Source organism: Clytia hemisphaerica, unplaced genomic scaffold (assembly GCF_902728285.1).
Source record: "Clytia hemisphaerica strain Z4C2 unplaced genomic scaffold, Clytia hemisphaerica genome assembly, whole genome shotgun sequence".
Lineage (NCBI taxonomy): Eukaryota > Metazoa > Cnidaria > Hydrozoa > Leptothecata > Clytiidae > Clytia > Clytia hemisphaerica.
Genome location: NW_027104315.1, coordinates 112887 through 139604, shown reverse-complemented (window position 1 = coordinate 139604; position 26718 = coordinate 112887). Strand labels below are relative to the sequence as shown.

The following is a 26718-nucleotide window of genomic DNA, read 5'->3' as shown; positions in this document are numbered from 1 at the left end:
CGCAGCCATAGTTGTGTTTCGACTCGATACTTTAATTAGGGACACCCTGTAGGGTGCTTTTTCACTACGCTAGATAGATAAGTGGTTCTCATCAACGGTCCTTTTCATAAATTTCTAAGGGTTGTAAAAAATATACAATGAAGATTCGTGCTTAACATCAGATTTTGATCGCTTCATATCAGCACTCCAGATTTAACGTCGAAAATTGGTCATTAAACCTTTTGTCCTCCAAGAGGGTTTAATGACCAATTAAGCGAAAAAGGCAGCATAAATAAATTGGTTGCCATGAAAGTAGCAGAATGTGCAGTGGGATTCTTTTGTAAAAAATTGGTCATATGGGAAAAGTGTTTTCTTTCCCGATAGAATTGAAGAGAAAACTTTCATCTGTATTGATTTGATACAAAAGACGAGGAATCTTGTCACAGAAAATGTTCATTAGAAGGTTGTAGTTCTAAATCCCTTGATTTGCGAGTTGATGATTTTTAATAAAACTTTTTTTAAATTCAAAGGGTTATAAACGCTTTAACAACTGTTTTGGGAGTCAGTAATGCTTTCCTATCAATTTTCTTTGTTTCAGCTAATCGATTTTCGCCAGACAATCTCAGTGAAAAACCACCCATAATTTTGTAACCCATGTATTAAAATTCAGAAACAACGCATGTTAAGCAAAAAATCATAAACATTCAAAAAGAATTGAACGATATATGTTCAACGAAATCATATCACCAACTCAACGCGACGAGGTAAATTGACAAAAATGACAAATCAAAACGCAAAAAAAAAACGGACAAATAGACAATCCTACAGTTGAAAGCCAACAAAAATTCATTCCATTCATCATAAAAATCGGAATAATCCGATTTAAAAAACGGGTTTTCGTCACCAGGTTTTAGATCGATCGTAAAAGAATAAACACAACTTCCACTGGCACAAAATAAAAAATATTTGCGATTGGCATTATAATATTCGATGCCTTTCTATCTAATTGTTTTAGGAAGAGGCGGAGATATAACACGTTATAATGGATTTGACTATTACTTCAGTTCTGAGGCTAAAATATGGCAAAACGCAGAGAATGATTGCATTGATCGAGGCGGCCATCTTACAAGTGTCCATTCACAAGCAGAAAATAATTTTTTGAATCAACAAATTAGTACTAGGTTCGTATATAATACCATTGAAGGACTCTGACCATAGTCGGAAAATTGATTTTAGTATTTGAACATAAAAGTTATGTTTTAGGTTCTTTAACACTTTTAACAAAGAATTGCCTTTCTAAATTGTCTTTTAATCAATAAATGCCTTAAGAGTAATGAAGAACTTTTTGAATCAACAAATTATTGCTAGGTTTGTACAGGTTGCTTATTTATGGCGATGATTCGTGAGAAATTTGTTTAGTAGGAGCTCTTTAGGTGCATTGATGAAGCCCTAGCTGTTAGCATTTTAAAGGGACATTAAAGTAGTAAAATGTAAACATTGCGCGAACCACGTGTCATTAAAGAGAACAATTAAAATCACGTGTCCAAAACAAACTTGTAAAACAATTGAACAATCAAAATTATCCATATTTGGTTTGATTTTTTATTTTGACATGTGACATTTGTTTTGATTTTATATCCGCTGCATACAGTTTGTTTACAAATTTCGCAAGTACTGTTATGTCCCTTTAAATTCGAGAGTCCCGTCAAATTCGAACCAAGTTTCTTTTTTATCATTCTGATATCACTCAGAATGAAAGCATAGTCCGTAGAAAAAAAACTCCGTCTGGAAGCCTTTTGTTTCTTTCCATTGTTTCTTAATTGAACTTGCGTTGAGAAATTAGCTTGTTTTTCTCACTTTTTGATCATGCGATTAAATCTTAAAACATCAATCCCAAGGGGAATATTTGGTAACGTGATCAAAAACTGAGCAAATCGATTTTTATCTTTTGATATTAACAAAGGGGGGCGTACGGGATATCGGTACATCGGTATTGGCCTTTTTTTAGATCGGTAAATCGGTATTACAGGAAAAAAATGATCGGTACTCGGTATTTCAAAATTATCTCGGTATCGGTAAAAGACCCATTTTTATGTCGGTATTTCGGTATTTTCGGTCAACCATCGGTATCAAAGATCATGAGCCATTGCGCCCCAAGACCAAATTTGGTGAGATAAATTTTAAAATCTTGCAATTTTTTTCGCTCGCTTCGCTCGCAATAAAGTTCTTTCACAATCTACCAATACACTCTTCTCGAGATGCATAAATAAGCATTGCAGGCCTTGTTTTCAAATATTGTTGCCTAAGTAACTCAACGTCATTTGACATGTAATTATCTTTTGTAAATGTGCGTGCTTTTGTTTTAAAACTGATAACTTCCTTTTGGGAATGCATTTGCGTCTACGTAAATTGAATGTTGAATAATTATTCTACTTGCGAACGAGGCCAGCAATGCTTTCTCGAGAAGAGTGTACTTGGCGAACACAAAATTTAAAACAAATAATTTAATGTTTTTTGCTCCCTTCGCTCGCACTACCTTCTTCGATATCTTCTTGATAAGTATCAAATTCATGGCTTTTTTAGAGTTTATGTTATTTGGTTGACTTTCAAAAATTTTCTATTTGGCCAAAGCCTCCTTTACTATTCGAATATATGAACGATATGTTCTGAGCGCTGATCTACTAAATAATCCCTCCCTCATACGTAAATTAGTACAAATTAAGGAACACTCAGGGGCGCTGATTTGAAAAGTCATTGCTGCAATTTTGATAAGGCAAGAGGCGCAGCCAGGGGTCTGCATGACACGTGAATGACCATTTTTCTGCCGTGAATACAGTTGACGCTCTCTAAATTGACGTTCTACTCTTTGATAAGCTCCCATTTTCGATCCATTGGCGTTTTGACAGGGGGGCACGCCTCCCAAGTTCTTGAAATTACCCTAAACTGTAATTGATCGCCCCCCCCCCACCAAAAAAAAAATAATTCACCAAAAATGTCAAAGTTTTCCCAACAGAATGTGAAGGGGTTTGTAGTTTTTGTGACCTTTTTCTGGCTACCTTTGACCTTTTGAAGGCCTCCTTTAAGCTGTTTGATATTTCTTAGACCAAAATTTTCGCCTGTGGCGCCAAGATTACAAAGCAAACTCTCTGCGACATGAAATTTTATGCTTTCTACACTTTTTGTGACCTTATTCTCGCTAACTTTGAGCTTGCTTAGAGCAAAAATTTACTCTGAAAAAACTTTCTCTGAAAATTTTCCCTAAAAAAGGTCAAAATTTTTCCAATCCCTCCACCCCCCGAAACGAAAACTCGTGGCTACGCCTCTGCTAGGCTTTACTCAATCCATCTCGATGAACAATGTCGCAAATTTTTCTTGCTCGCTTCGCTCGCGCATACCAAGCACCCATTTTTGCCTAAGTACCCCCTCCGGGGGACAAGTACCTAAAATATGGGGAAAAATTGATCGGTATCGGTATTTGAACGAAAGAATTTTCGGTAAATCGGTAATTGAGAGAAAAAGTGATCGGTATATCGGTATTACGAAGTCCCGTACGCCCCCCCCCCCCCACAACAAAGGAAAAAAACTAACAAAAAGTTAAAACAATAAGCTTCCAGACCAGGGTTTTTTATACCGACTATGATAAAAGTCACACTTGTTACGATTTTCCAGTAAAAATAAAAGCAGGCAAGTTGCTCTGAGTACGAGATTGGATCCTCATTTAGCCTTTAACGATTAGGGTTTGTCAAACTTGATAACGTCGTTAAAAGCCTTCTCTTTTTAATTCCCCTAAATTTAAATAGGTATGGTTCTCAAGCAAGGGTCTGGTACGGTGGATTTAGAAGACCTGATTTGAAGTTTGCATGGTCTGATGGAACAGACTTTAGTTGGACAAAATGGGGAGAAGGTGAACCAAATAATCATGGAGGAACGGAGAATTGTCTTACCCGTTGGATATTTGATGGTATCTGGAATGATTTAACTTGTAATCATGCAAATTATTATATCTGTAAACTTGATATAGGTACGCCTATTTACTTTACCAAAAAATATGAATAAAATCACTTTGAGAAGGGCTGTATTAAACTATTTCATAGAAAGGATTCGTTTTTTGAGTCCATGATATTTAACAACGTCACTTTAGTAATCAATAAACGACCGTTTTCTTCCCTTGCAGCAACTACTACAACAAGCACCACCACAACAACAACACCACCAATGCCTCCATTGCCTCATATCGTTAATGGTGAGCTTTAAAAGGACATAACAGTACTTGCGAAATTTGTAAACAAACTGTATGCAGCGGATATAAAATCAAAACAAATGTCACATGTCAAAATAAAATATCAAGCCGAATGGCTAATTTTAATTGTTCAATCGTTTTACAAGTTTGTTTTGGACACGTGATTTTAATTGTTCTCTTTAATGACACGTGGTTCGCGCAATGTTTACATTTTACTACTTTTATGTCCCTTTAATAAGCAATTCAAAATATTGTGACACGGGTACAAACTGTGTAGGAAAGTCTGCATTGTCAGGCAATAAAGTGTCGCGCAATCCGAGTTCGAACAGGTAGCTTTCGCACGATCTATGTATGAAGATATAGAAAGGCCAAGACACAACAAACTGACAAGATTGATCTCCACTTTGAGATGAAAAATAAGAAGTTTTTTTCTTGAATTAAAACTTTTTACAAGAATGACGATTAGAAAATCAAATAAAACCTACTTAGTATATTAGTCTCTATCTTCCAGATACGTGAAATTTGATCGTGTACACGCTTTTTTTTTATAAGAATACACTTTATAAGAATGTCCATGATGAAAATGACCAAAAAGCTAAGAATATGCTAAGAATATCACCATCATGGAATTTTGCTACTAAAGCTAAGAATGCCATTTTAAGAGCATTTTCAATTATAAATTATAAATTATCCTCAAGTACGGCTCACTCCTTTCACAATAATGTCATTTTATGCTTGAGGAACTAAATGTTAAATCTAGTATGAATTAGGATCCTAACCTAAGAATGTGCTATAAGAATATTTTAGGATGATTTCCCCAAAAAAGTTAAGAATATCCATGATGAAATGGATTTACACCATTCTTATAAAAAAAAAACGTGTAATTTCTTTCAAACCTGAGCCCTTTGACGTGAACCCATTCTCTTCTGCTCTCTTCTTCTTTTTTCTTCTTTATGTTTTCCTCTTCCTCCTTTTTTCATATTTCTGGGCCCTGTTATACCAATTGTCGGATAGGCAATTTCGTAATTTATGGTCGTTAGGACACGGATGGAAAACATATCGTGTGTTGTGTAATGTCGTTCTGGGGCCTAGTGGAAGTGTCGTTAGCCCCAAACGGCCTAAAAGTTTCTACTTTTAGAAGTTAATGTTTCTAATCTATCAAATGAAAACGCTGTATGACAATATCCACTTAAAGAATCTGTGAGATCATAGCCCAAGGTTCATTTAAGGCTCTTGGATAGACTGGTTGGATCGATTATATGGCCCGGTAGTATTTGGTAGTTCACCATTTTGAGTCTTTGTCTAGGTAGACTGTAAAACAGTAAATGGCAGCCTAGCGCCATGAAAAAGTTATCAGAAAGAAAAGTTTAGTTAGAAGTAGACTCTAGATTAGTACAAGCATCCCAGCTGGCACACAACGTTGTTTAAACGTTAATATAACGTTATACGTACGTTGTGAGCGTTAGATAAACGTTGAAACAACGTTGTGTGCCTGCTGGGATGGCTATAATTTTTTGATGCAGAATGATTTTCTAAAGAAATACCCTTTGCCCCCCCCCCTCCGAGCTGCCGACTTGATTTTTGGGGGGGTGAGGCAAAAAAGTGCCTCTGATTACTGATTTCAGTGCCCCTTAGCTTCCTTTACATCTTAGAATCAGCAGCTTTTAGCTTAAAAGAAAAAATACCTAAAAAATTTCGTGCTCAATTCGCCCGCGACAGATTTCAGGTTTCAAGTTTTAACCCCAATTTTAGTCGACCCACCCATTGAATTTCAAGCTCGAAGGGCTAGAGACAAAACTTAAATCCTTCTCAAGCAAGAGAAACTGAAACCACTTATTTCCCATCCAAAACGCGCATAGAACGCGCCGTAATCAAAACGACGAATTGTATCTTGCCGTTCCTATGTTTTGGAAGACTACATTTTTTGAAACCTAGTGATGGATTTTAGTTTTAATTCGGCATTTATGTAAAAACTACGCGTGGACGTTCTGGGTAGGAAATAAGTGGTTTCATTTCCCATCCAGGAGTCACGCATCTAGCCCTTCGGGTTTGACTCAATGAACCCATCTTGATACTGCATCATCCAACTTATTTATTTACAAAGGTTATAAATATCATTGGTTATATCCAAATTATTCACTGATATGACTTTTTTACATATAGTTTTTGAACCCTCCAACCATTAATACTTGGTAAAAAGTTTAGAAATGCAATGTGCACTTGCAAGGCTTACCCAGCTGGCACACGACGTTGTTTTAACGTTCATCTAACGTTATATGGACATTGTGAACGTTAGATAAACGTTGAAACAACGTTGGGTGACCGCTGGGTATCCATCTGACACAATCTCAATCACAATATGGCAAAGTCCCTATGATTATTTAGAAATCTAGTCAAGCTGCAATTAATGGCAATTGTTCATGTAAAGCACGTTATAAAAATGGAATTACGTTTGTTTTATGCAAACACCTAAATCAGTCCCGGCACCAGGTTAAAATTTCCCTTAGATAAGTATTGTTCCTCTACAACCAAAAAAATACAGTTGACGCTCTCTAATTCGACGTTCTACTATTCAATAGGCTCCCTTAAATTCGATGATAGTTATAAAGTCCCCGTCAACGAGAAACTCTCATAAACGACCCTTCCTTATCCGATAAGCTCCCTTATTCGATGAAAATCCAATTCCTTGAAGATCGAATTAGAGAGCGCCAACTATACTTAGAAATGAGGGAAGTTCCTCTTACACCTTCATTCGGCGTTTTTTTCTAGTCAAAATACAGACTAGGAAGGTAAAAGCTGTACAGTGAAATTATTAATGCCCTGTTTCCAGAAGATCACTTCTAACCGATATTCCTCAGCGAGTTAATCATGAATGTTTTAAAGTAGACCCGCGGGGGAGCCCTAAAGCTAAGCGACCTACCGTAGGCGTGGCCCTCTTTCCAGGCTTCCTAAATTGTACTTTATAGGTTTAAATGAGCATTTATTAAGACGCCCCCTTCTCCACTGGGAACCCTTCCTACTAGAAAAAATGGTTGAAATATTGTCCCGGTGGAAAATTATAATAGATTTTTGTCCCCGTTGAAGATAATGATATAAGCCCCACTGCAAAATAATGTTTTATTTTTTCCATCCCTACTGAATTTTCTGTCTGGAAAACTATGTAATTCAAATCCCCAGCAATAAAAAACATGGGAATAACAATCCTCATCGAGTTTTGGTCCGTTATTTTTATCCCCACTGGCTGATATAATCATACTGGGTCTGTGAGAAGAGGGTGTATATCAAAATCTAGTCACAATTTAACATTTATTACACAATTTTACTTTATATTTTTGTTATTATCATTAGACACATGCCAACCTCATTTTCTCGATGCAAGTTCCACCATCTGGCAAAGGAGTACCGGATTTTCCATAGAACCTGGAGCAAGTGGTCAAAGATGCGATCGACAAATTAAGACGGGATGGTATCGGTTCAAAAGTCCTGCTGGTTCAATTATGCCCGAACAATGTCCTAATATCAATTCTTGCGGTAAGGCGATTCTCTAAAATCATGAAGTTCTGTTGGTAAATTCTTATAATTATCAGATGAGATGGAGTTTTTATAAGATACTGTAATAATTGGTCATTTTATATAATAAAAATGACGCATTCTTTAGAAAAAGTAACAAAATTGCTTTATTGCTGGTTAAAAACCGACCAAATCAAATAAGAGCTTGTAAAAACTCCATCTCGTCCCAAAGTTATATCAGGATCTTCTTCCTTAGCTAAATTTTGAAGGCTTCTCTAGACCTTATAGTTCGCAGTTGTGACGATCTTTGAATGTAGCACGTGAAAAGTCGAGCCAACTCCTAGAACTTGGATGACAGTATTCACGCCAAAGATTATATCAAATCATTCTCTGTTAAGGCCAGTCTCGACTTGATACCATCAGGTCTTCTGATGAATTATTTTGAGTGCAACGACCTGCCCCACTTTAAAACCATTAAAGGGTAATTTGATCTTTTAAGTCTTCAAGTGTTTTTCTTATGAATATAACATAGAGGGCAAATTCTTATGTGCTTCTCTGGGAATCAATTACCATTATAGTATTTCGAAGAAAAAAAACATTGCTTGTGACGTAATTTATGAAAAGGTCTTTTGGCTCAATTCATATGTTGTTGCCTTTATCCAGGAAGAAGTTTGATTAGATCACTATAATTGTCCGAATAATCGTGTTCCCCGCTGTTTAATTTTCGAAACATTTTCGGACACGCTTCACCCAACAGTCTCATCAGGAGATCCCCCTCCCCTGTTTATCTATCTTTGAAATCATTTTCAGTTACCATAAGCTGGATTGCTCTAAAAAAACTGGTTTTAGTTTATAACCACCTTATTGTGGGGTTTTTGGAGGTACAATTTCGGGCCCCTTTTCATTCAAACACCCAGCTTATTGGATTCTAGACTAATAAACTCGGAACCTATATTTCTATGAAAATGTTCTTAATATTATCACGCTTCTAAAGTTAGTCATCTTCTTTCCGTTCTGGTTCATTATCCGTTTTCAGCCAGCATAGAACGTTCATTAGAATTTTAACGTTCATGTAACGTTATATGAACGTTAGGGCCGTCAGATAAACGTTGTTATGACGTTCGATATTTCTATCACAGGCACTACGTTACCAATTTGGTTAAATGGTTCACATCCAACGGAGGTTAATGTCTCAACGTCGGTCCCAGTGTGTGTTGTATATCCTGGGAATAATTGCTGTGGACATACATACAACATTGATATCAAACAATGTCAAGATGAAGTACAAGGAGAGGATTATTTTGTTTACAATCTACCTGCTACTCCAGGATGTCCAATGTCTTATTGCATCGGTAAGCTTTTACATCTACAGCCGTAGCATGAAGAAGGGTAGAGAATCGAGCTATGGTGCACAAGGTTGGGGGTTTGACCCCTCTAGCCAGGTTTCTCTAAAGATTCCCAAAATGGTACTTGATACTTCTCTGCTTGGTGTTCAGCAACTAAAGAGATAGGTCAAGTGTAGCGCACTCCCCTGCCTTCGGGTAGACAGTTATGGAAAAGGGAGCTTTCGGATATCCTTCGTCTGTGGATCACAAACAGCTTTATAAAGCCCAAAGGGCTAGATGGCGTACTTTTGCTGAAAAGTGTGCCGTGGTCAGAAAGGAAATCCTACCTCTGTCACGTGATATTACGATAAGATTTTCAGTGTTTGGCTTATAAGAAGCTTCGCAAGTTTTCGAGAACAATAGCAACAATATTTTTTCCAATATTCACTTTTTTTTGCCTGCGATGGCTCAAAGCACGACATCTAGCCCTTCGGGCTTTATAAATTTACTTACTTTACATCTGAAGGAAATAATCCATTACAGTAACAATCCCTTTGTTGATATGTAATCCGATCTCCTTTAGCCTTATGTGAAAATTTCTTAGATATGCCCTATAGCATTGGTGATCTTAATTTTTTATCACCATAATAACAACTGTGGGGGAGAGAATGAATTAGACTACGGTGTATAAGAGTGGGTTTCCATCTAAAGGGAGGGAACCCATTAATAATGCTTTTGTTGATAGATGTGAAGCCACTTTTAGTTCCTCTGTAAAAATTCCACAAAGATTGATTGACTTATCACTTAGGTTTCCACTGGTCAGATTTCATATCCTATTTTATGTCGCCATCACTTTTGACTTAAAAATCAGGTTTTCAGTCAATTTCTTTGAACTAAGCTTAGTCTAAAAGTTATATATCGTAATGTAATTCTTTGCTTCTTTCTATGTGCAATATTTTTTATATTTTATATATCGAGGGGTAGAACCACTTCCAAAAAATAAAATAAATTTATCCTGTGTTTTTTTAGGAAATGAAACACGTTGTCCTGACGGTGAAAGATCTCCAAATGGTTTCTCCCCTGGTTGTACCAGTAAGTCTTTTCTGATATTCTTTCCATGTTAATTTCAGTCAATCCTCTCTGATTCGATTTTCAAGGGAACTACTCTCTGTAATTCGAGTTTTTGGTCAAGTTCCAGTTGGTTTTAAGAACGTTTTAAGACCTACAAAGTTAAGAGCACTAGAGGGCTTCAAAGATCTTGAATAATTTTATAAAAAACGTTGTTGCAAAGTTCGATAATGTTTCTTGCCCATTTGACGCAAAAATGTTGCCCCGAGAAAGATTGAAAGTAAAGCAATTAAGAGAAGGATCAAGGCTAAGTGGAGAAATCCAGGGAGAAAGAGTGGCGCCCTCCCCTACCTTCGGGTAGATAGCTATCAAAAGAGGAGCCTTCGGGTCGCCTCCGACTGCGGTCACAGACTTACTAATAAGAATGACAGCTTTTATAATAACTCATATGCCTTTACAACATAATTTCCGTTTTATTAATTTTTTTAGATGAGTTCCCCAAATTGAAAGGAAAACCTGAAGTGACTATTGGTAGTCATGACAACCGAATACGTTTCACTTGTGATTTTGAACCAGAACAAATTAAGAACAATGCAAAATATAAAGTGTCATGGTACACACGCACATCTGACGGTAATGCAGAATTAGTGAAGACAGAGACGTTACATGGGAATCAAACAAAATCTTTTTTACAAAACACTGATCGGCAAAAATTCTGCTTACAGAAAAATGTAAGTTGGTTCTTTTTTACAATACCCCAAATACCGTAAGTTGGTCTAATGTCGACACCTCTATTCTAATTTCCACACTCTTATTTAGAGATAGGAATAATAGGAAGGTCAAAATCACTGATAGACAAAAGATTTATTCCTCTCTAATCCCTAAGCAAAGAAAAATAATTTCAATCAGTGATTCCGACCTTCCAGTTATTCCTATCTCTAAAGAAGGGTGTCGAATTTAGAAGAGGGGTGTCGACATTAGATCAACTTACGGTACAATGAAAGCACTTTAAAAGGATAGTCCAAACTTAAACCCAGTCCCTTAGTTCGTTTTTTTATGATTCTGACAGCGCTAACGATTGTATCACGTCAAGTAGTAAAATTAAATAAGTGTTTCTGTTTCATATCAGACGCGTATTTCATATCAGGACAGTGTCTTGCTATTGTTATATTATGCTTTTATAAGCAAAAAATGTTTTTCTTTTTAAGAGGTCTGTGTCAATGTTAATGTCAATGTGAAAAAGCTTGTAAATTAAAATTGATGAGTAAGCAAACGTTATCACTCTTATTTTAAAACAAAACCTTTAGATTGAGGATAACCAGATGGTTTTTGATTTTAGCTTGTTGCTTATTTCATGAGCCAAAACAATCAAATATTTTTGCCTAACTCTTTTTTCCTAAATCGGATATAAAGCTCCTTTTTGTTATATTTTTCAGTTCTTTTGTGAGGTTAGTTCTGTATTCCCTGACTCCGAAGATATTTCTGATACCAAAAGAAGCGATGATTTCTTTGCTGGAATAAAGGTAAGATTTAAATTGATCCTTGTTCAGTGCAGATTCAAGCAAGGCTCTAAATCTTATGACGGAGGGTGTTTTTAGCCCTACTCCTTATAAGGAAATCAAGACACTTAATTTTAAGCCTACTAAGACCCACTACTGAATTGTGTGTGCAACTTTTCTCAAATAGGATTTGGTAATGTAACAAGCTTTAAAGGTTTTATTTTTACATAAGTGTTCCCGTTTCATATCAGACACATATTTCATATCAGGATAGTGTCCAGTAGTTGATTTGGAGAGGGTGAAATGTATCTTCGAGGGGGGAGGCGGAAAATGTGATCCTCCTTCTGAAAGAAATTGCCCAAATTTTTCGTTCCGGTTAGGAAAGATACCCTTATATTTCAGCGCCGTTGATTTTAACCCCATTTGAAATTCAAAGGAAGAAATTGCACTTAAACCTCATCCCCACTGGTTTCTTCTGAGCTGGGAACAATTAGAATTACAAACAATTAGCGAGTGAAGCATCTGACCCTAAATCAAAGTTGTATTATGTGTATAGTTTTAATGATAACATTGTAATGATGACATACCATGATTGAGTTATAAAGAAACAGGAGAAGTATGCTATTGTAACCAAGCTCGCTTTACGATTAAAAAAGTTACGATGTATGTATGCTCATAATCTCATATATCGTGCATTTTTAACGAGCTCTTTTATCCATTGGTGAAATCTTATTGGCTATCATTGAAGCTTTAGAAATTAGTTGAGACGAGATTCATTGTTTCTGACATCAGTGTAAGAAAATATTTGGACAAAAAAAGCCCTGTAAACTTGGCAACCCTTCGTCAAATAATAAGATTTTTTGATCAATGTTTTTTTTGAGGTGAACTCTATTGCTTGATACTTTCCTTTAAATTCTCCAGCCACTTAATGTCTACAAATTGAGAGGCTGCAATGTTCAATACTGATAATTAAAACGTTCAGAGCAAACTTAAGTTCTACTAAAAAGGCGAGCTTAGAATTTCTTTTGATACATTTTGTAAAAGAAATCAAAAGACTTTAACGACCAATTACCGACAAATTCAACTCCTGTTTTTCTTTATACCTCCATGTGTTAATGTGCTAAATTTTTATTGATGATCAATCTATACACTAATACTTCGAACAAACGCCCTCTTCTTTTAAACGCCTCCCTTCTAAAATGGGTGTTTATTTGAAACAAGTATCTGTAACTTGTAAGAAAGAATCATATGAAGGGGTTATGTTTGCTTTCTTTATGATCAACAAACTAACTTTTACCCAATTTTACATCCCTAAAATGAATTATTTGAACTGAAGGAACACTAAAAGGCAAAACGAAGTGTTAAAGATTATTCAATAAACTCCCCCTTCTTTTAAACACCCCTCCCTTCTCGAATAAACGCACTATCTAAAATCCAAAACATTTGATAAACGCCCACGCCGCGTTTATTCCAAGTTATACGGTATACATTTTTTTCCATTTTAGATCAGCCCTACAACAATAGATTTGGCTGAGAATGATGCACCAAGAGAGTTAAAGTTCGAGACCACTATACCAATCACCTGCGAGCCATTTTTTCCTGATTGTGCGGTCGACCTTGAAGTTGCACAAACGCAGAATGATGGCGTTCTGAGTTTTTGTAAAATAAGGTTATTTTATCAACCAATACACGTTTTTTATAAGAACCAAAGAATATCATAATATGCAACTTCGAAGTCAATAATTTCAGAACATTTTAAGATCACATTTCAGGGGGTTTACAGGTTTTATTTAAACCATGCAATTTCTCATGAAATAAGAGCAAGAATACTTACAAATAGCTGATAATAGGAACATTTATGCCTAAACCCATAAAGATGCAATTTTTTGATATTCTTATCTTATAAAAGACGTGAATGTTCAATTTGATACTGGGATAATATCGCTTGTATAAACTACTGGATACATCTGGTGTTCTGCTCTTATGCGAGTCATCTTTATCCAGACACTATACCTAAATAAGTTGTCAAGACTATTAAACTTTTTGAAGAGCAAATTTTAAAATTTTCTAGCGCATAGGCGTAGCGAGATACCCTGCAAAATTTATGAGGGAGTGCAGACGTTTACGACATATTCATTATCTTTTGATAAAACAAAGACAATAATTACAGTGTTGTAAAAACCGCTCATAAATCTCGCTACGCGTATGTAGCGGGGCTGAAATCCCAGGGTATTTTGACACTGGGACGATAGTGCTGCCTAATATTCCAATATGGCTAGGGTCACAGGTGGTCTGTGATACAGGGATGTTCTTTAGATATTTTGATTAACAAATTTATGTATCTTCTCTCTTGAAATGACTGAAACCACTGGGAAAACCAATCCACTAACAGATTCGTGCCCCTTATACCACCTGCAATTTTGTAGAGGTCTGCAATTCAGACTACAGCACTTTTGAGCCACATAAAAGTGTTGAGCTACAACCATCTTCTGTCAATCAGGATTAAAACAAATCAAATGAAATCAAAATTGATAAAAATAAATCGCATCTCCGTCGCCGAAAGGCATAAAGGCCGGTCTCCACCGAAATGAGCAAAAACTTTTTGACTTTTTTGTAAGAATATTGATCGGTTAAAAAATAAAGCAATTTCATTGGTCGAAATTGACGTAACGGATGAAAAAGTAGAACTTTCTTCAACTTTTTTTTTCGTTCGCGGGAAACTTTTCTTTAACGTAATCTTCAACCAAAAAAGGTTAAGAAAAAAACTGTCGCCCATTTCGTACGAAAGTGAAGACCTGCCTTAAACTCACTAAAAACAAAAAGTTTATTGCATTCTTCATTTCAGTTTTAAGAAGGGTCCCGCTGGTCAAGTAAAAACAATGGAAGTTGTTGCCAAAAGAGATTTTATTGACGACGGTGATAAATCAATGAAAATCAAATTTCATATTCCTTTAACTCTATTTGTACCCGATTGGAAATGCCATGCAGAGTTTCCAGATGTGACGGTAAGATCGTCATCTCAACAATATTTATTCTTTACATACCGCCCAGAAAAGTGTAAGTATCACACGGTACCGGGTACAACATAGGATATATTTTTGGAGCTCAGATTTTTCGTCATATTTTCCGAGCCTTTATGCAAGGAAATTATATTTCGTTTGGCTGGCCATTCAAAAGATAGAACTAGAAAAAGAACTGGTCAATTTACCTATGAAATATACATCAATAATTAGAAGAAATAGTCCATTATTATTTTGATATCACACACTTGCTTTCCATTTTATGAATATTCATCCTGAGCATGTTGTGTTGTTGCGTCCTTTTGTTAGTATTGTTTTGTCTCTTTTTGTTTATTACACTTTTTGAATAGTTGAAAGTTCAATACGTCTTTTACTCATGTATATCAATGATCCGATTTCAGTCGGAAAGGGTATATTGTTGCTAGGTTTGCAAATTGACGGGTACGTCCATTGAGTTTGAAGCCCTGGGCTAAAGAGGAATCTTCAACCTTTCTCAAGCAAGAAAAAAGCAGAGCCTTAAGATTTGCCCCACATTAAAAAAATTTGTATGAAGCACGAATCATGTAATTAGGTTGGGAAATGAGTGGCCTCATTTCCCACCCAGAAGTTCCGGATCTAGCCTTTTGAAATCATCGGGGATGTCCTTTTTGTCCATAGGTACACACTAAAGATGTTACAACGGCCAATTGCTATTCCAATGGTGATCCACACATTACAACATTTGATAACAGAAGATTCGACCATTATAGAGTTGGTGATTATATTTATACCAAATCTGGTGCACGTCTATTTGAGGTAGGCTCAGTTTTAGAAGAGTTTTTCAGAGGATTTACCGATAGAATTATAGTAATATACTTTGTGTATAAATCAAATTCTTAATTCCAATATCTAGAGTTTCCTTTGGTATAAGGGAAATAAAGCAACTAGACCCTTAGGCGAACGCAACTGCCTATTGAATGACTGACAATGGTATAGTTACTTGCAAACGGATTATCTTATCTTTAGGTAACGGCTGTGTTTTAAAAGACATTATCATTTAGTTGACATGAACATTAGAAAATTTGGACTAGTAATCTCATGGTTTGGATTGAAATTCTAACAATTCTGAAAGACGTCAATTTAACACTGGAAATCAACCTGAAACTTTAAGAATAGGTCTCAAAAAAGTCGAGTTTCAATTTGATAGCATTCCATTTACTTAAAGCCTTCGAAGTTAGTAAGAAATTCGAAAAAGGTGGTTAATTTCCAAACGACGAAAATTTCACTTTTGCAGGAAATTACAAATTCTAGGGGGGAAATTACAAGTTCGCAGGAACTTACAAATTGACGAAAGTGAAAACATCATTCGATTTCAATCAACCATGAGATGAATGCTTAGTAATAGACCTTTTAAATAAGTTACGTCACAAGCAACGCTTCTTGTTTTCAAAATATTGCTATTGTAATCGAATCCCAGCGGAGTTCATAAGAAGTTGACTGTATTTAAAAAAGTAACATTCCACGAGAAGACGTGGGACATAATGGGTGTTAGTTTGGGCATGGATTTATTATACAGTATATGGCCCCCAGAACGGAGACGGCCCCCAAAACGGAGGTTTTCATTGAAATGAAGATTCTGACTTGTAGATTTATCAGAGTTAAACGATTTTTGTTTATTTTGAAAGAATGATGGTTATACTTAAAAATGAGCATGTTTTTGCTGGTTTGAGACAGATTCAAAATAACATATTTGCGTCTAAAGGAAATATTTTAACACCAAAATTGGATAAAAATTGCATATAACTCTCTCTAGCTCCTTGGATATTGAAAATAAATTATGAAAACGAGGTATAGGAAACTTTCTACACCTAATGCCGTTCAGAAAATGCAAATACATCTGTGACTTTAGAGGCTGGGTAAAATATAGCATCTTGAAGGTCAACCAGTATTTTGGAGCCCTAGAATCAGCATTGACAAAACCGAAAATTCTTGATATGAGAAAAAGCAAAAAATCTTGGAATTCTACTCCTATCACCTTGAGTTAATAGTTTATAACAAAAAATTAACATTATATATAAAATTTTTTGCTGAATCAGCAAAAACGGCAAATTCTGTCATGTTCTTGCAAAATATAAGAGAAAAATATCTTTATAGCTTAATATTTTCAGTTTCAGTTAAGCTTTTTTTCTAAAATTTTCACAGCTTATTCCATACATGAATGGAACTATTTTCAAAAGAGATTTGTTTTCAAAAAATTGATTAAGACGTTGTTAAATCAAAATCGTCATTTTGAAAATTTCTAAATTTTCAGTTTGGACTTTGCAAAATCGAAAATCTTGAAATATTTCATAAAAATCATAAATTTTACATCCATCGGGTCGTAAATTTAAGGGAAAACACAAATATGTTTATAGTTTTTCCCCATATTACCACTGGGCTTAATAATTTGATTTTAACTACACCTCCGTTTTGGGGGCCCCAAACCTGCATTTTGACAACCAGGGGTACCTTATTGGTATATATTTTCGCGTGTTACAAAGTTCGCGATTGCCGACTTCTGTAAAATTTTCGCGTTGATTAAATTTCGCGATTCACTAAACTAGGTATTTTCAGAAAGTGGGAATATAAAGCAAAAAAAAGACTGATTTTGCTTGAAACACAACGTTTTTGATGTAAAAATACTAACAAAATACTAAGAAAAATTTTTTAGCGTGTATTTAATTTTGCGATTTTGTAATTTTGAAAAATTTAAACAGTATTAAATTTCGCGAAAATTGACCAAAAAACTCGCGAAATTAAGTACCCGCGAAAATTTGTAACACGCGAAAATATATACCAATAAGGTATACTGTAAAAATTTTATCAAATAGATTTATGCCCAAAACCCTCTAAATCATATTTCAAAACTATGGTCAAAATTTTGTATTCATATCTTAAAGATATCTCGAGAAATCGCTAAAATTTCAAACGTCCGTTTTGGGGGCCATTATAAAAAAGCTACCTATCTCTAAGCGATTGAAAAATATTGTTGAAATTGAAAATTTTGAAAAAGAACTTCTAGGAAATAAAGTAGAGATGTTAAAGGTTTTCATGCAGCAAAAATTTTTGTAAAATCTCTTTTCCTCTAGATTTGAGAGAAATTTCAAAATTGATCGCCTTTTTGGGGGCCACATACTGTAGAGACTCTGGATAAACATCAAATGAAACGGTGGAGAGCCAAGTATTGCCTTTCCATCGTTTCAGAAAACAATAAATGTCCAGGCTTTGTCCGCTAAAGACAACTGTAATAGCGGCTCGAAGGAAAACTGATTATTACTCTTATTTCTAAAAAGTTTTTTTTTTTTTCCGATAATTTTTAATAAGGACAAAAAGACAACACTTTTTCTAGCGATTTCTGTAGGGGTAGGGCAGTTAGGGCGGTAATTAAGAAATTTACTGTAAAAACGTATTTTCAACGCAGGTGCACGTACGAACTTTTGTATGTGCTTCGGTGTCCTGCAATTGCGGAGTAGCAGCCAGAGAAGGTGATGACGTCATGGTGGTGGACATGTGCCGAGACAATGTACCACGTGCTCGGTTCGCGAGTACTGTTGAACCACAACCTGGAACTAAAATCAATCGTAGTCCTGATGGAAAAATTTTTGAGGTATGAAAAAAATGCTGACAATGTTGATTTTATCAATCCGGTCTCGATAATTTATTTTCCGAGTGGCATGTACTTTCAAACTATAACCGTAAAAGAAATAGAAAGTTTCTCAATATAGAAAAAAAGCCATTTGCCAGAAGTTTTGCGTCCTTCTTGTCTACGCTACTGTATCTTTCAAGTTGGAGTGTCAGTTTACATCACTAAAACTACAATATAATTTTGATTTCTAAGTTTTCTTTCCCATCTGGTGCATCCGTTCGCTTCGAAGCAAGACGTTGGTTTGGTGACACTTACTACGCAAATATCGTGGTCAAACTTCCCTCAGATGATTATAAAAATACATCTGGTTTATGTGGTATCTGGGACAGTTCGTCTACCAATGATTTGACCAGTAAAGAAGGACAGCAGTTCCAAGGAAGAGGTCAAGCGCCACTTGGTTTCACAGAAAGTTGGAAGTAAGACCTATATACATATTTTCGACCTTAGTCGCATGTTCAGGCGTGCACCACTTAATTATTTAATTATCCCCCTAAACTCGATCCAATCCTTTTTTGACACATTTTTTTATTGTCTATGGGTCCGAAAAAAGGACTGGGACAGTTTTAGTGGGATAAAGTGGACAAAGAAATACTGGCGTGGCAATTGGCGGCTACGGTCGAAAAGATGTATTGTTGACCAGATATAAACACTTTTTCATTAAAACACAGTTTATAAGAACATTTAGGCTGAAACGTTAGAAAAACTAAGAACATAATAATAATATGGCCATCTTGAAAAGGGGAAGTAAAAATATTCCCAAATTTGCTTAAAATTATATGAATTAATTTAAAAATTCATTCTATAATTGCAGTAATTCTTTTACTTCCCATCTTTGAATTATAGCAGATTTATTTTACTGGAGGGTAACCAATTTCTATAAGTCATATGGATATTAAGGGAATTAGGGAGTGGTCAAAAAATATCTTCTACGTGGGGTGAAGGATTTTTTTAAAGTCTAGGGTGGGGTTGGGTGGAGGAATTTGTCAAAATATTTTAGCCAAGCACATAAGCACTTTCAGGCTCAACACCAATTAAGACGTTCTTATAAAAAAAGTTCCGCAATAATAATCGGGGAAAAGCAGTTCACTACGCAAGTTAACTGCAGCGACGAAAATTTTGAAGGGGTGACGAAATTCCCCCCCCCCCCCCACAAACTTTTTCTACGATATTTTATTACCCAACCAAAACTTTTACCCGATTTTTTTATCCCACCCAAAACTTAATAACTCTTTAAAAAATCCAAACATTAACAAAGTTTTTATGAAGATGTCCCTCACTTCTGGACATTTTTGGCAGCAAGAAAAGATAATAGTTTGTAGCGGTAATTCAATGTTGTAATAAAACTATTGAAACAAATGAGTACACTCATTTCGTTTTATAAGCATACGGTAAATTTCGGCTGAAGCTCACTATGCTTAAGTAAAGCTCAATTTTGAGCCTCGACTATGCTTAACCCTATGCTTGGTAAAAAAATTATGAAGAGGGGTAAAAAATTTCGCGCATTTTCCCCTATCTTTAATCTTGAGAGAAATGAAGACATTCTATTGTTTTCGAATGTTGTTGTTATTATAAGTTGTGTTATTTATAAGAGATTAAACAAAAATAAAATCACCAATTTTGTTTGTAATTCTCTTCTTCATTCTTCTGTTATTTTCTGAAGTTTTGGAAATTATGATTCTAAAAATTTCTTTGGCTGAGCCTCAAGGTATGCTTAGCATATGCTTGATTTTTCTGGAAATTTGAGCTTCAGTATGCTTATAAACGTTATGCTTATAAAACGAAATGAGTGTATTACTAAAAATTTTGATAATTCCTTCTTATTATTTTGTCAGGAACATTTAAAAAATTTGAAATTTTGGTCGGGAATAAGTAACGAATTTGAAATTTTGGTCGGGGAAAGTGACGAATCTGAAATTTTGGTCAGGGGAAAGTGACGAAAATGCCTGTAGGTGACGAAAAAAAACCCGACTAAATAAAACTCAGACATTTTTTCCCCGATAACGTATGCTATGCATGACCTCTAGAAATGAAAAAAAAATTGCTTTTAATAGGTTAACCCCTGGATCAAGTTTATTCTATCATCGTGGTGGACCACAAAAATGTTTGGCTGAAAGAATCAAAACATACTGTTTCTGCAGTGAAAACGCTCAGAACAACCAAGTTATCAATTGTACTACTAATGCTATTGTTGATCGTCCAAAATATATTCTCGGAAATAACCAATATCAAGAGCTCAATTTTCCAGGTAAGTTTTCCCGGTTGCGAACCCAGCTGGCACACCGTTAGATTAACGTTGAAACAACGTTGTGTGCCAGCTGGGAAGAATAAGTATTTTCTTTGGGAATGACTCAACTAAAAAAATTGCATTTAAGAGTTGCAAAGTGATCTACAATCATGGACTTTTGTATTTGAGAGAAAAGGGTCTTCCCGGCGAAATTTAAACACTGCAAATGATTTTTAAGTGCGTTAAACTACAGTTAGAAAGTAGAGTTTTAACTCTTAGTTTTAACTTGAGACTTAAGACTTAGGACCTTAAGATCTCAGGATTTAAACAGTCAAATTTGCCTCTAAGGCTCTAAGGCTTGGAATATAGCCAAGAAGCCACAAACCCCTCAAAAATCGAAACATTCGATGAAAGAAAGTCAAAGCGCTAAAATAGCAATTCTCGCCCGAGCTTTAAATTCTGAAAAACGTCAAAATACACTAAAATGTCAATATGTTTCGACCATAATTGTAGTACAGTCTCTATGACTCGAACCCTCACAGGAGACGCAAATTTGTTTGAGTAAAGGGAATTTGAGCTATGGAGTAAGGTTTATAAGGCAATAATTTTAATTGAAGGTTCAACAAAACTTGTTCGAGTTAAGGATGAGGAGACATTCGAAATACAAATGACTCACTAGATTTCAAAATAATCCTTGAAATAATCATTTGCATATCGCAACGGGACAACAACTTCTTCCGCAGAAGGCTTCTCTTTTCCTGTGCATTGACTTTCAAAACTCAGCATAATTTTTTATACGATCATTCCAAATAGCTTGCTCCATCTAGTTTTTACTGGACATTGCAAACACTGGTTTAGGGAATCTAATTTATATCGAAACTTCATGTTATTTTGAACAATAGCTACAAGGGACCAAAAAACGCCGAATTTTATCCAAAGCAGAAATTGAGTTAAGGAAGTGACTTAATATAGCCTTAGAGCTCTAATTATTCAAATCAATTTCTACATTTCTATTTTCAGGAGCTGAACACTGTGGTAAAAGAAGGCGAAGACGTCGGGATGTTGAAACACAGAAAACCTTAATCTTGCCAGATGATGGCGAAGATGCGGTATATTTTTACGATCCTATCCAGCCTAATAAAACGATACCTTCTTTCCCAACACCTAATGGTATCACTGAAGAGCGGGCTATCTTAAATTGTGACAAAGCATTGCGAGAATCAGAGAGTGGAAAAGTATGTTTGGAACTCGTTCCCGACCTTGATATTGATGGCATCATAGAGAGCTGTGTTGAAGATACAAAGGTTAGGAGATTCTTCCCAGCTGGCAAACAGCGTTGTTTCAACGTTAATCTAACGTTCACAACGTCCATTTAATGTTAGATTAACGTTGAAACGATGTTGTGTGCCAGCTGGGTTTCTACTGAAAGATTCTGTACAGATATCACATATAAAAATGCAGTTGACACTATCTTATTCCCGTCGTTGAAAACCAACTACAAAATGTCATCAATACTTTTTTTTTTAAAGTCAGTGTAGAGAATCATAACATAAAGTCTATCTATTTTTTCGATTCAATTAAATTGACATTTCCATAAAATGTGTATAAAATGCGGAAAAGTAAAATTAAAATTCAAAAAATTCGAATTTGATCGTCCAGGAACCCGCCAAAATGGCTTTAAGCGCTTCAAAACCCAAAAATTTATAAGGATAGTGTAAATCTATTTCATCATGGACAGTGCTGCAGCAACTGGGGGGCAAGGGGCTATGTCCCCCAAAAATATTTTTTCTCGAAAATGATTATTTTGCAAAATGCAAAGTTTTTCTTTTTTAATTTGTCATAATTGTCAAAATATGTTGTTTTGAGTTTTGAATTTGTTTTGAGTGCATTTTCAAGCAATCTAGAGCTCAAATTTTCAAAGTTTCCCCCCTCAGGCCAAACTATGGTTGGCCCTCGTGATGTCACTAAACCTCAGCCCCCCCCCCCCAATATGAAAATGCTTCCTACAGCACTGTCATGGATATTATTAACTTTTTTGTCGAAATCACCATATATTATTCTTAACATGTTCTTAAGATAAATTTTTAAGATTTTACCAGTCATAGTGTCAAAATCATCGAAAAGTAATATAAAAACAGAAAACTTTCTTATGTGTATGCATAAGAAAGCAAAAGAACAATAAATACAAATGTATTCAACAGCTCTATGTAAAGTACAATGTAAAAGGTGCGGAAAGGAACAGCTATAAGAAAGATAAAAATTTCATGATACGATATTCTCTATTTTTTGGCATAAGAAGTTGTTTCGACGTTAGTTATGAACATTAGATGAACGTTGTAGAAACATTGTTTACCATCTAGACAAAAAATATGAACTGTTGTCTTTTGTTACCCAGCTGGCGCATGACCGGGAACAAAACTTTGCTTCAACGTTAATATTGATTAACAATCTTAATTACACGCTTTTTTATAAGATCAAACGAAGAACATAAGGCTTCGATGGCCAAAATGTTAAGAACAAGTTATAAACATTTTAAGGCTTTGAAGACTCTAAAACACCAGATTTCTCAGGAAAATGCGGACAAAAATACTAACAAACAAAATGGTGAAAATAAGAACGCTGTTAAGAACATTTTTAGGCTAAAAACTCAAAGAATTAAGAACATCCGAATGCTTCAAAATTTTATTAAAAAAATGTTTAACTATCAAAAAAATCTTTATAGATCTTGGATGATATAGAAGTTGCAACATCATCAGCTGTCGGTGTCATGAAAGATGCATGTGAGGAAGTCACTCTTCGAAATATCACATTATGGAAAACAGATGATACTACTGGTCAACTTCAACCACCAAAAGCTGTTGCCGAAATCTTATGTCCAAACGAATGTAGTGGTAATGGTTATTGTGCCAATGCAACATGTGTTTGTGATGAAGGATATTTGTCTGCTGATTGTTCCATCCACGAAGGTGAGGAAGCACAGATTTCTGTTTATCTAATTTTCACAGGTCCATATAAAGTTAGATAAACGTTAAAAAACGTCGTGTGCCAGCAGGGAAGAAAGACTTCTGACCATAGATTTATAAAGTCCAAAGGGCTAGATGTTGTGCTTTAAGCTCTTCCAAACAAACAAAAAAGAAAGTGAATATTGCAAAAAATATTGCTGGTATTGTTTTCGAAAAACCCGCGAAGCTTCTTATTGGTCAAGCACTGAAATTCTATTGTGATACCACGCAACCTAGGTAGGATTTTCTATCTAACCTCGGCACACTTTTCAGCCAAAAAACGACATCTACAACTTTGGACTTGAATCTATAATTAGTCTCTCTAAGGGTCGGAAAATTCAAGATTTTTAGGAAATTTCTTGATTTCCAGAGAAAGAATTATAACAAAGTCTCTCTAAGGGTATGACTTTTTTCAAAAATCGAAAAAAAAAATTCAAAATGTCTCTCTAAGTGTCACCTTTTTAGCAAAAATCAGTCACTCTAAGGGTCGGTTTTCGGAGGTCCTGTCCGCACATACCCCTCATTCACCAACCTTAGTACCCCCCCCCCTGGAATCTATGTTCAAAAGTCCCTCTTCCCTGCTGGCACACGACCTTTTTTCGACGTTTATCTGACTTTATATGGACCTGTGAGGATTAGATAAACGTTGAAACAACATTGTGCGCCAGTTGGGATTCATATTCCGTCTATCTCAGTTTATTAGTGGGGTAAATAAATTGGAAATAAAGTCTTTGTTTTGATTCAACCGGATGATTTTTGTTCATTGGTGTAAATATATTTTTAGAACAAATCTTGCCCTTTACTATTTCATTAAGAGTTGACCAGAGTCTAGGTATAGGAATTCATGCTCTGGTCTCTTTGAAATTTGCATGAATTGTATTTGTTCTCCTAAAATATTACGTTTGACCATACAATTTTCATAGGGTATAGACTTTTCTTCAAATTAAAGAAATGATGTGAATAATAGTAGAAGTTCAAATTAGAGATTCATGATATTCATAACGTAATGTTTTCTACGGAAAGACCCCAATTTTCTCCAGTAGTGGCAAATTTAAACTAGACAAAAGTTGTATAAAATTTGCCACTACTGGCAAAAGTTGGGTTCTTTCCGTAGAAAATATTACGTCGTGAATATCATTAGCCTATACTAGACGTCACCCGCATTTCTTCTACGCAATTAACCTCTATTCCACTTTGCGACTTTTTTGAATGTTTTGAGCCCCTGTTTTCAGACTCAAAACATTTGATTTTTTGACGTCATTGTAAACTTTTGAAGCTCTTGCAGTAGCAAAAATATAGCACTTGAAAGGTGTGAATTCAAGAAAAGTGGAACTCACTAAGAAACGAGATGAGAAATCCCAGTTTTTGGTGAGATGCTTGCTAGAATATTATGAACTTTATAATGTATCTTTATAGATGATCCACCAGTGTTGGTGAAAGTGGCTTTCAGCGGATTGTGTGACATTCGTCAAAAGGATTGCGTTCGAACACGTGTCATCGGTAGAAATTTCATCAATTCTGAAAGTTTAGCTTGTCAAACAAAGGCTCTCAAGGTATGTTTCAATTCGTGTTTGGAGTCGTTTATAATGCGTGTAATAAAGTAGTATAGGCATCATATGATAATACGATTATTGTTACGGGATAAAGTTTTTTCAAACTAAAATTTTTCCCTCCATTACTTTTTGCTTTGGTTCTTCTATGTCTGAATTACAATTTCACTAAAAGTCCATCGCTTAAAAAAGTAGGAGTCTCTATAGCCTATGCAAGACGTCACCCGCGTTTTTTTCTACGCAATTAACGTCTATTCAACTTTGCAACTTTTTGGAATGTTTAGAGCCCAGATTTTTGGTCTCCAAATATCGAAACGGGATGAAAAATCTCGGTTTTTAGTGAGGCACTCACTAGAGTCTCTATAACTAGAAGACACCGGGAAGGGAAATGTCCGAGTTTAAAGGAAATTTCATTTCAGTTCAGTGACCAGAAAATTTGTTCGAATTAAAGAAACATTCGAGTTATAGAGGTTCGAGTTTAAATTTCACATGGTGTTGCTTCGGACACAAATGACATTAACAGTCAATTAATCAATATAAGAGACACGACCCTCCAACTAAACGCTGTTATTAAAAACAGAAGCTTTTTGTTGGTCTTCCTCAGGAGACCCCAGTCAGCTACGATGACAGAGGTCGTGGGTTCAATCGCTTGTCAATTCATACCAAAGTTTCAAAAATGGTCCATGATAGTTCTCAATTTAATGCTCAGTGATCCAGAGATTAAAGAGAAACGATTAAGGATAAGTGAGGAAATCCAGAAAGAAAATGACGCACTACCCTGCCTTCAGGTAGATAGCTCGAAAGAGGAGCCTTTGGGGCCGTCTCCGACTGCGGCCGAAAGACTTGCTTTACTTGGTTATCGTATCACACCCCCTTCTCATAGACCCGGTAGGATTTTTTCAGCCAGTGAGGGAGGATAAGAATAACGGAATGAAACTCGATGGGTGTTGATTTTCTCATATTGTTTTGGCTGGGGATTTCAATTCTTTTGTTTTCAAGTCAGAAAATTCAGTGGGAATGGGAAAAATAGTATAATATTTTGCAGTGAGGATTGGTTTATTTGATTATTTTCAGTGGGGACAAAAGTTGGAGTATTATTTTCCATCGGGGACGGGGATATTTGGCTAATTTTTCCAGTGGGAAGGGGTCCCAGTGGGTTTATGAGAAGGAGGTGCCTTATCTTGTTATGATGATTCTTCTTGGTTGTTATAGTTCACTACTGACCATTCTATCGATGAAGAATTCAACGGAGAAGCTACAATTCAAAGCAGTGAATTATTAAGTTTTCGCCGAGTTAAGTTGCGATCTACCTGATGTTCCAGTCGATATTGTTTTTTCGTCAACGCAAAAAGGAATTCCAGTTGGGGGTTTTGATATTCGATTGTCAAACAATGGGGAAAATTTCTCGAATGAGAGTTCACAATTTGTGGTGTATGATTCCAAATGTTTACAATGTAATGCCACTACAAAAGATTGTCTATGGAAGGTAAGATACACCTTTTTTATAAGAACCAGTAAAATTTTTCTTAGGTTCGGTTGTTCTTATTTTTATAGCACGTTGAGCCTCAAATTGTTCTTATCCTGTTCTTATTTATAAGATGCAATTGAGGTATTTTAGGTGTTATACTCAATTTTTA

General features: G+C 35.5%; 1 protein-coding gene across 2 annotated transcripts in view; it reads left to right on the top strand.

Annotated features, from left to right (window-relative positions):
* LOC136817575 (von Willebrand factor D and EGF domain-containing protein-like) overlaps nt 1-26718 on the top strand; it is a 37237-nt gene that overhangs the window by 4624 nt on the left and 5895 nt on the right. The window contains exons 2-19 of one of the 2 annotated variants that reach the window (XM_067073899.1): nt 995-1160; nt 3780-4000; nt 4154-4222; nt 7568-7750; nt 8869-9081; nt 10084-10146; nt 10612-10853; nt 11559-11645; nt 13127-13290; nt 14467-14626; nt 15299-15436; nt 18081-18266; nt 18498-18721; nt 20357-20550; nt 21550-21833; nt 23252-23495; nt 24948-25084; nt 26294-26567. In XM_067073899.1, coding sequence (XP_066930000.1) covers nt 995-1160; nt 3780-4000; nt 4154-4222; nt 7568-7750; nt 8869-9081; nt 10084-10146; nt 10612-10853; nt 11559-11645; nt 13127-13290; nt 14467-14626; nt 15299-15436; nt 18081-18266; nt 18498-18721; nt 20357-20550; nt 21550-21833; nt 23252-23495; nt 24948-25084; nt 26294-26395 — 3077 coding nt within the window. In that variant the 3' untranslated portion in view covers nt 26396-26567. The remainder of the gene's footprint in view (nt 1-994; nt 1161-3779; nt 4001-4153; nt 4223-7567; nt 7751-8868; nt 9082-10083; nt 10147-10611; nt 10854-11558; nt 11646-13126; nt 13291-14466; nt 14627-15298; nt 15437-18080; nt 18267-18497; nt 18722-20356; nt 20551-21549; nt 21834-23251; nt 23496-24947; nt 25085-26293; nt 26568-26718) is intronic. The other variant, XM_067073900.1, reaches the window with a different exon arrangement.